Source organism: Falco naumanni, chromosome W (genome assembly GCF_017639655.2).
Source record: "Falco naumanni isolate bFalNau1 chromosome W, bFalNau1.pat, whole genome shotgun sequence".
Classification (NCBI taxonomy): Eukaryota; Metazoa; Chordata; class Aves; order Falconiformes; family Falconidae; genus Falco; species Falco naumanni.
In genome coordinates this window covers 6,095,694-6,106,425 of record NC_054079.1, presented here as the reverse complement: position 1 = coordinate 6,106,425, position 10,732 = coordinate 6,095,694, and the positions used below count along the sequence as shown (strand labels likewise).

Below are 10,732 nucleotides of genomic sequence, written 5' to 3'. Positions count from 1 at the left end.
GGAGGAAAACTCAAACTGTGCCCCCTTCTTCTTAAGGTGCCTTAGAGCTTATGACAGGAATTTCATCCCACTGCTTAGAAAAGCTCCAAGGTTGCAGCTTAAGGGAACTGGAGTTCCCTGGGTCTCAATTCTAGGTCAGATGATACATGTCAACACTCACCTAGGGTAGCAACCTGCTCCCATCTGCTACCTCCTGACCTAGGAAGCCCCTTAGGTAATTACAGCAGCAGTTCGCCAATGGAAAAACCACAATGGCATGACACGGTGACTCAAAGATGTAAAATGGACCCCTTACGCCTACAGAAACTGATGCTAATTTAAAAAAAACTTAACAGTCCACATTTTTTACTGCATTGGCTTAGGGACTGCCTCCTTCAACGTGTGTGGCAGGGGCAGTGGCAGAATGGGTCACAAAGTTTAGTTGCCTAACACATGGCAGCCCTTCTCCTCACAAGGCAGATTCTTCAAAATGTACTCTTTTCCAGTTTTACCAATTAGAATGGGGTTGCCCTACCGCCATGAGTTCAGGACATTTCCCTGTGTGTTCATTTGACGCTCAAATTTTCAGTGGGTACAAGCAGCCAAGCATGACATAGAAAGTAAGCTAAGGTACTGTCTGCCATACAGAATTGGTTCCAAGGCTGCCTGCAGGAACTGCAAAAAGGCCCACGATTACTAAACAAGCATGCTGGAGGCCTTATGGGAAAGTGTTGATATTCCATGAAACACTTTTGCTGTCAAGACAAGGACCTTTTTTTATACGGTATCTCTATTGGAATTCAGGCTACATCCTACTCATTCTGGCAAGTTAGCTTTCATAGAAACCCTGAGATCTTACACCACCACACAACATTTTTAGTCTTGTTCTCTAATTACAGGGAATCCTCAGCGAATCAGAACACTACTTAAAGCAAAATTCTGGGTCTCTTTCATGCAAGTCAAATACCTAAGCCATATCAGTTAAAAGGTTACTTTTAGAAGATTAAAGATAAGCATGGTACTCACTTTTCTGAAATTTCTCGCAGTAGTTCCATCAATTTAGCAGCCAAACCCAGCCATTTAAATTCTGGTGCAACAGAGAGTGCAGTAACACGTCCATGCCACTCTTCCCCAGCCACAGAGCCTTCCGCTTTACCCAGTACTGCGAACATACAGAGCATCAGAGCAGTAAGGAGCACCTTGGGAATAATGCACCACACGCAGCCACACGACTTTACAAAAAACCAAGCAGTCTACAAACAAACATTGTGATGATCATGGTAAAGGCTTAAGCAGTGATTCTACACTATTACTCAGTGATTCAGCAGCCACTAAGTTTCATTTTGATGCAGTATTACAGTTTTTTCTTCATTAGTGTAAATAAATAAATGGATTTCCACTAATTCATTGTTTGAGGCGTGACTTCCAAATGCAAGTTTGAAGCAATTCTCGTGAGTCTTTAACTGAGTGGAATTCACGACTGAAGGAATGGAGGGCTAGAAGCCCAAAACTCACTCACCATCCCAGCAATTACTGAAGACTTTTCGTGACTATGGGGGAATAGAGCTTGGGAAGCTTTGCCAATGTGGCAAGAGAAAGCAAAGGCCCTGGAAACACTGGATGTTTAAGGAAAAATAAAAATAAAAGCAGGGATGGGTGTGTGTTCTTCATAGTTCCTCTCCTTTCTACACAGAGCCAAGCTACTGTTAGCTCATTAATGAATATGCAGACTTCCACAGGGCACTCTTATAAACATCAGGCACTGCTAAATAAGCAACTGATGCAGTGGGTACAGAGAAACCTTCCATACAGCAAACACTTTAAGCTTTACAGTTAAACACATTTCCTGGTGCCCACAAAGACTGTCATTCTGTGCCCACCTTCCCAAACCCCCCAAAAGAAGGGGAAAAAAAAAACAATTTGAAGGAACAAATATATATATGCAAAAACATGGCAATTCTCTGTAATTAAAAAAATTAGGAAAGGATGCAATCATCCAAGTAATGAGGATTTAACTGATGCACAGCATCAGACAGTCTTGTCAAACTCATGCTGGTGAAACTAAGCTCATATCAGCCAGTTTACTGAAATACTTGTCTTAGCATAAATATACTTGAATCAAAATGACATTCGGCTATAGGGTGAGTGCAAGAAAATACATTTTTGCACGCTACAGCAAGAGACCTGCAAAGGGCCACCATATAATATGCTTCAAAAGAGTCTGTGGTACAAGACATTCAGCCTCATGGGCTGTTGGCTCAAACACACTGGTGGAACACTGTATAACTGGCCATATGCATGGTTTACACGGGGGTTTTTATGCAATGTGCATGTTTAACTAGGTATTTATGGTTTAAGACTTGTTTTAGCTCATAAGGCAGGCAGCCAACAAAAATGTTTTCAAACATGTTACAAAAGAAGCTGAATCTAAAAATACGATTTGGTCTGTCCTTGCTCTGCACGACTTAAATACAAAGGACAGTGGGAAAGCTCTGTTATTTAGTGTTTCCTTTATACCATCATAACCACACTCTGTTATGAAGTGCAAAGACTTCGAAACAGAGGAAAATTTGCCAGACATTCTCAGCACTGCTTCACACCACTCGTGGACCCAAGGAAATCATTACAAATCATACTACTCAAACGAAGATTTCCAACAAGCCAATCATCCCCTGGGTTTTTTTTTCTCTTCAGCCCTAAGCTCTACCTGAAAATCATCAACTGAAGGTATTGTTCTGTTAGTTGTCTTCCTCTTGTGCCATTGCCGGAGAGTATCCCTAGCTTTTGAACTCAGCAGTTGGGCAGCCTGGTCTTCCTGGAAGTTCTGGATCAGAAAAAGTGCTCCATAGGCACTTGCCAAGTCATAGCCTCCTGTGAAGGACAGCAGAGGAAGAACTTCTCAGAGTGGTCACAAACACCATGCCAGTTCCAACTGGTCACAGTCAAAAAGGACAAACTTATTTTTTATTATTTTTTTTTAATATACACACACACATGAAAGTGCCTGCATTCTATTGCCAAAATATTTATACATAAAGAAAAACAGCTTACTGGCCAGCAAAATACTGGACGGTGTGTTCTCAGCCGCTAAGAGACATGCAGTGGTTGCATGGGCTCCATATTATCAAAGTGGTGCAATAGTATTTAACTCTGGGTCCGCTAGTGCTGGGGGTGGCCGGTTATTTAAATTACTAGTGTCGCTCCTTTACTCCTGAGTTTTTTTTTACAAAGCTGGAACATGAGTTTTCTTCTAAACAGTTTCCAAACAGTGATTTGTTTTCTTCCTGAGCTTCAAGTGGGGATCAAATAAACATAGCTGTTTAAACGACATAAAAGACCATCTACCACTGTTCAGGAACTTAAAAGCGACTCCCTTAGTGGCAACAAAGCAATGACGGAGCATGTGATTTGCACCTGGAAGCATCCCAAAGGTTTTGCTTTTGTTTTTAAAAGGCAGGCTGTGTTTCTTCACCTATGTCCAACATTACGTCCAACTAGTTCAGGAGGCACTGTGTACAGCTCTCCAGACTTCACCTTTATTACACAAGCAGAGAACAAATTACAACCACAACAGTTGCCGATGTACAAAAGGAGCTGCAGGTCACAAAGGAAAAGGAGCCTCAACAGGAGGCAACAGTCCTCAGCAACCAGGAGAAACAAAAGACATGCTATCATTTATTTCTCTTGCTCTTTAAGTAAACTATTTGAGTGGGAGTGTTCAATTAAGAGGCAGCACGGTCTATTTGTGGAGTCATTCAGAGATGCAGTCTATGCTCACAGTAGAGCTTTCTGTATTACCGACAGCATCCTCTCACTTTCAGCCATGCAACAAGTTCAATATGTGGAAGACACACAAGACCCACGAGACAAATCCGACAATACATTTACATTTGAACCACACAACCCCAAAGCACTAAATTTTTCCTGCACCGTACAGCTTAGCTAGTGCCACAGACAGGGCCAGTCAATAGATGAATGACTTTTGCTACATTAAAAACAGCACAACTTAACAGTACAGTAAATATTTCTGCCTTTCAAGCGTGTTAATGATCTCCAGCTTCACATCTCAAATATTTCCTGTTCTAAGATTCCTGAACGATGCACCCTGCACACAAAGCAGGGAACAGACTAGTACTGAACCGGAGGAAACCTGGCGCAGTTCTGTCATGCATATCGGCATGTAAAAGGATACAGCAATTTCAGCAACCCAGGAGATCGCAGAAATGGGACACACACACATATACTTAAAACTCACAGCTGAGCTTGGTCACAAGAACCTCTGAAACTTCCTCATAAACTGATAGATTCTGGGGCCTACCAAGGGCTGGCAGAATACCTCTTAGTTAAAATCACCACCATGAAAACAGAAAGGAGGGAGATTTCCTTGCCTTTAGCAGACTTCAGCCATCGTTCAAGAGTGCCTTAAGAAATATATTCCTAGGCCTCATAAAAATACTCTGTGAGAAGCAAGTATCGGGTATAAGCCAGGATCATTAAGGGGGGCAACATTCTCAAAAGCACTTTCCCCAGAGGGGCAGAGAATTCCCCCAGAAGTTTTTACAAAGCACCTAACCTGGGTCCCATTCCAGGTCTCACAACTCAGTTGAATGCTGCAGACCCATACATACTCTCAGGACATTTTCAGGCACAGAAGGATAACCACAGCTGGCACCTGCACAGCCTATGTTTGCTTGCTAAGTCAGGACGCCTCCTCCTTCTTGGCAGAAAACAACATACTCCCTCCTACGGCAGTATATATGTCGGTAGATTCCCAGGTCACTTGGGGCTGTAACTCTGCAAGCTAACCAGCTTTCTCTTATTTTAAGGTGGAAATAATTACGAGGTTCTCTTGTTACACTACCGCCATCACCAACTACATGACTCCGTCAAAAGGGTTTCTACTCAAACGAGGTGAGGAAGAATTCTCCTTCCCCAGCCCTCCACTCAGTTCTAATAGAAGTAAGTTGATTACCTTCTCCATGCAGCAAAGATGGATCCAGCAATTCCACCATGTATTCAGTTTCAGTATCCAGCTCCAGCGTATCACCCTGGGCCAGCACATATGTCAACACAGGCAAGAAGTCATCAGCTCCATACAGCCTCCCTGGGTCAAAGAGAACACAGGCAGCAATAGACAAATCACACCCTTTAACCAGTTTCGGTGTTTGAAAGAAAAGCGTTATTTTGCTGCCTTTACTGACCAGTATGTTTGTATTACTCTAGAGCCTCTCGTTACAGATGTGCAGCAAAGAGAACATCATCTGACACTTGGTGGGCAGGGTCCAGCTTCATCCTGTACTTCTAATGAGCACAAATCAGATGATGCAGACGCAAGGGAATTTAAAGACTTGGCTCACCTTGGCGTCAGCTCAACTGGTGAACTCACAAGAGGCAGCCATGCCAGTCTGGCCTGACCTCCACCCGCACTTCTGTCAGTGGCTAAGAGAAAATCAATGGGCATTTTCTTTATACATGCACGGATGACGTCCCCTTTCTGGAAGGATCCAGCCACAAGTACCAGCTTCTGAGTCTGAAACCCAGCAAAGAAGCCTGTATATAAAAGCCTATTAGATTTTACATGAAAACTGCACATTTCCTTGACAGAGCATGGTTAAAAACACCAGTGAGCAAAGCCTCACATAATTCCCAACTAGCTGGTGAAGCATCATCGGTAACGACAGCATGCAACACAGAGGCTCTGCTGTACCTAGGTCTGTATGTGTTCCTTTAACTTCTATCACATTTAAACTTTCTCTTTAGAAAACCCAATGTGGCTAGATCTCTGGGTCTGGCCAAACCGTGCTCATTGCAGAAGTGGTGTGATGGTCACTTGAAACACCAAGATCGGGAGCCAATTTAAACTGTTTCGAAACTCCAGAGGACTGAAGGGCTGATATTGAAAGTCAGACCAGCTAAGACATACCCTCCAGGTATTACACTGTTATCTGGCTGAGACTGCAGGACAAAGGAGGTACTGGAAACTGGTGCTGGCTCGATGCCACGTTTTAAAACTTTACACGACAAAGCAAGACAACCCCAAGGAGCATTTGCTGCATCTTAGCCCAAGCCCCTCAGTACAGTGGTTCACCAGCAGCCTCTCAGTACTTTTCTTTTGCATGTTGGGAATACCTTACTCAATGGGATAGTACAGTATGGAGAAAAAAAAAAAAAGTTTACAGCACTTTGGGCAAAGATTCCTATATCCATTTTAAAATGCAGGATTTTGCACAGAAATAAGCCAGGTCTAAGCTCCTGCCCAAATCTTGCCAAAGTGCCTGGGGGTCTTTTACAGCCACAAGCTTTCACCATTCACCTCAAATCTCAAAAGAAAGCAAGCATCCTGATCGGCACAGAGCCCAGCTGCAGATTCAGCGCTCAAAAGAAAACTGCTGACCATGTGCAGCAGCTTATACTTTCTTAGAGAAAAAAATCTCCCACTACCACCAGCATTGCTTCACCTTAGCTCGTGACCTACCATGGCAGCGTATGATAAGATGTCAGGCAATAGAGCTGCACCTATGAATGCATGCTGTCCAGCACAGCGTTTTAACTGTGCCACTGACTAATCAAGCAGGTCTTAACTGGTTTGTGGTTCCATTTCACCATCTAGGTTTCGAGGTCACTTTGGGACTCCTGCTACAGTGTAGAAATAGATGTTATTTCTCTTGCAAAAACACAAAGAAATTGTCCAAATGAGCACATTCAGAGGCACAGCAAACCCAAAACACTGGATCAGGGGCTGCTTTCCTCCAGCCATTAACACAGAGCCCTTGTAATTGTCATATTGCATACACACTGCTGAATTACTACAGCTAAATACTGGGTGCATCCTTTATTACAATTTCCAGGAAAATACTAATTTAGAACCAGCGTCAAATTCTAGGCTTACAGGACAGCCTTTCTGACAGCCAACTTCAAATGCCTACAGTTAAGCAAAGCTGGTGGTTTGGAGGTTTTTTTAAGCTGCTTCACAACTCTGCTTCACACTGAATTTGTAAGATGTGCTGCCAGATGCAGAGATATCAGGAAGGAAGCAGAGAGGAAGAATCCCTCTCAAAAGGGCAAGGAGATACTACAAGAGCTCCAGGAGAAGGAGACAAAGCTGCAGAATCAGGTGGTCAAAATTTCCTCCACCAAAACACAACCCCAGGTTTAGAAAAACAGTGACCTTGAACCATAAGAAGCACCATACCTGAGTTATTCTCCGTAACAGTATAAATCAATTTTCATACTCTCAGCAGCAGTGTGACTTTCTTTTCAGGTGAATACATTTTCTGCATGGTCACAAACTTTCAACATCCACATAGTCTGGTGTTGGAACAAACACGCCCAGTTCCTGGGGATTCCTCTGCCACACCAACTGAAGGTTTTCCTTCACCATCTGCAGCATGAAACTCTTTCAACATCGCTTCAGTATGGCTCTTCAATGGCTTCAAAATGCACTTATGCATGGCCTTCTCCAGGACAACATCTGCAATGGGAAAACACAAGTTGAGCTGTCTTCCTCCTCTAGAGCAGAGCCAGTATTAATATAACCATTCCCAAGAGCAAGACCTACTTGCTAAGGCTTATTTATTATAGAAGACAAGTCCCCAGATGTTTGTTCACAAGAAAAAAGGCAGAACAGAATCTGTATTCCATTTTCATTTATGACAACATGGTAAATACAAAAAAAAACCACATAAGGCAGACTACAGACTGCAGGAGCGGGCTGGAAACTAGGACCATGCATGGCAATCAGTTAGCTGAGGGGAATGTGCTCGAGCTTGTCTAGACAACAATTAACATGATGAGGCATGTTTGCAGAGCACAGGGGAGTGGGAGAGGGATGGCGCCAAGGAAAGGTAACACCTTGCTGTTAATTGATGGCAGTTAACCACCAATCAGGGATTGCCTAGTATGCAAGGCTTAGCTTCAAGAACCAATCTGTTTAAAACGCGCAGCTTCTGAAAGTGTATAAAATCTCGTGCTTCTGTACAATAAATTGACATTTGCTTGCATCAAGCTGCGTCCCGTCTCTTCATTTGCCGCAAATTGGTGACCCCGACGTGATGCGTTTAAGGATTTAACGTGAAGGGCTCTCGAATCGCCTATCTGAGCGACATGCAGCGAATCCCACAGAACTTTGAATGATCTGCTGAAAGGAAGCAGGAGCCGGCCTGAAATCCCTCCGGAGTTGAGAGGTGAGCTGTGGGAAATCCATAACGGGGAATCAGGCTTCGTCCCCAGAAAGAGACGTATATAGACTCATGAAGGGTCTTCTAGTCAGATCCGGGAGTCCGTGCCTCAATCTCCTCAAACGGTGACCCCTATGGTGGTGTTCCGAAGCCTTGGAAGAATAAGGACGGAAAAAAGACAGCTCGTGGAAGAGGGCTGCATTCCGGAGGAGACGGCTTGGCTGAACGATCGTCTTGCTGTCTGGACCAGGCGGACAACCTAAACCCCGAGGATAACACCTGTATTCATCGAGACAGGTGAGCAGCCAAGAAACTTTAGAGACTTTGAAAGAATGAAAGTGTGTGCATACAGCAGCCAATTGTATGATGCTGCCGCGGAGGGGAACTCCGTGTCGGGAATGCATTTAACATCTTGGTGGCAAATTCTGACTCCTCTTTGCCAAGTGTGGACTAATTCTACTAACGGTGCTAAACCAGGGGAAGCTGTAAATTCCACCGACAGTGCGACTCTTCTCAAGACACCGTCAGCGATGGCGATTCCGTCCACACCTCCTCTGCCCCCAAAGCTTCTGTCACTGATTGCAGCGACCCTCACAACACAGGAACAAGCACGGGAACAGGACAACTCGGACAATGATTTTATTGACACTGATAAACCTTTTGATCTAGGTCCTATAGATCTGGAAAAGGAGCTAGACCTTTCCCCCACCCCCTTGTCTCTCTTGATGCATTGATTGTATTTTTGGGGAGGGTGAAAGGGGGTCTGAGGGATTGGTGGCAGGAATGCAAGTGGGAAACACTTCAGTGATGGGTTTTGGGAGTCGCTATGGCATGTTCAGTATTTTATCAGACAGATCAACCTCGAGAGTGGCAGCCTGTGCAATACTGTTTCAAAGAACGTCTTCAGAATTTCTTAGTGATTAAGTATTCTTTATTGTCGGCGCCAGGCGTACGGGGGATCCTTCCACCAATCGTACACACCCAGAGGGGCAGATTATCTTATATTTATATAATGAAACAATGAATATTCCATTAACGCCTATACATATTCATTACCTGAACCCGCCTACCCTCGCTTCGTATGCTAATTAGCTTATCAGTCTTTCACGCTTGTGCAGATTCTTCCAAAAATTGTGGGCCGGGGTCTTTAGAATGTGGGCAGTGGTCTATGGGAGGAAGGCTGTAGGTCTTCCTCATGGTGTACTTTTCACCTTTTGCTCATTATGTGATGGTCTTGCACATTTGCAGTGTTCTTATCAGTCTGAGGTAATTTATGCCCTTGCTGGCCATCTGCTTTTCTTGCTTAATTATTTCTTTTACCCTTATCTGTCCTCTCCTGCTGAAGTGTTCCGCTAAAGTTTTAACATAGAAGGTCAGCAGACAGGCGGATGTCTAACAAAGGATAACAGAACAGACACCAAAGGTAGATGGCGGTACATGATATCTACAATTGTTACAGTGGCTAACAAACATAATGGTTATTCTTTAATTCTATTCTAAAGTTCGTTCATACTACATCACTTTGAAGCATATGCTTTGCTGTGTTTCAAAAGTGATGAGTTGGCAGACTTGTAGAAATCTTTCCCAGAGTTTTTACAATACCCCTTGTAGTTTTACTCAGGGACATCCAGCTGTCCCGTTATCTCCTTGGTAGGACAGCTTGCTTTGCAGATAAGGAGGACAGCTCCCCTTGCAGAGATTTGCAACTTTCTTGTCAGAACAGTCTATATGATCTTTCAGACATTTTAACCCCTTTGTCGCTATACAATTACAAGCTTATTTATGCATTAAAATGAATATTGGTTTATGAATACAAACTTGACCATGTTATTTACAGCTTATTCACATCACTGTAGATGCTAATGTAGTAGGAGGCTATGATGGGAACGTGTCTACAGCGGTTCTTCTCTTATCCAGAGTAACAGCAGGGAAAGCATTAAAGAGTTAAATCAGCTTGTTTGGTAGGCAGTTAAGAATGTGAGTCAAAATTGCCACTGCTTTTTGTTGTTGGTTCAAGGACATGGCTGTGAGGATTTTGATGGTATGCGCTGCGTGGATTTTAGGCGCCCCATTGCAGCAACATGTTATCAAAATCTGAGAAAATGTCAGCCTTTTTGGCATCCATTCACTCAATTGGCAGTATTGTTTGTTTGCTGTTACCTTGGTTGCTGTCATGTTTGCAAGGGCCCTGCAGAACATGGCAAACCTGGTACTAGCTGTTCAAAAACAAAAAGGGGAAATTGTAAAATTGTACGGAACAGAGACAGTGGGTTATTTTGACACTGATAATATGTCTCAGTTGGGTTTTTATTTGTTCTATAACTTATCCCTTGTTTTTACTCGTTCGGTTTCAAAGGTTCTTTTGTGCAACAGGAAGGGGGAGATGCAGGAGCGGGCTGGAAACTAGGACCATGCGTGGCAGTTAGCTGAGGGGAATGTGCTCGAGCTTGTCTAGACAACAATTAACATGAAGAGGCATGTTTACAGAGCACAGGGGAGTGGGAGATGGATGGCGCCAAGGAAAGGTAACACCTTGCTGTTAATTGCTGGTAGTTAACCACCAATCAGGGATTGCC

The 10,732-nt window shown here is 43.6% G+C and overlaps 1 protein-coding gene across 1 annotated transcript; it reads right to left on the bottom strand.

Moving 5' to 3' along the window:
• Positions 1-2,641: 2,641 nt before the first annotated feature.
• Positions 2,642-7,194, bottom strand: LOC121080543 (ras and Rab interactor 2-like). The gene is made up of 3 exons (XM_040578627.1): positions 7,172-7,194; positions 4,952-5,083; positions 2,642-2,850 (listed from the first exon to the last, which is right to left on the bottom strand). The coding sequence occupies exons 2-3, from the start codon at positions 4,989-4,991 to the stop codon at positions 2,645-2,647; spliced, it is 246 nt and encodes an 81-aa protein (XP_040434561.1). The 5' UTR covers positions 4,992-5,083; positions 7,172-7,194; the 3' UTR covers positions 2,642-2,644.
• Between the last annotated feature and the right edge of the window lie 3,538 nt (positions 7,195-10,732).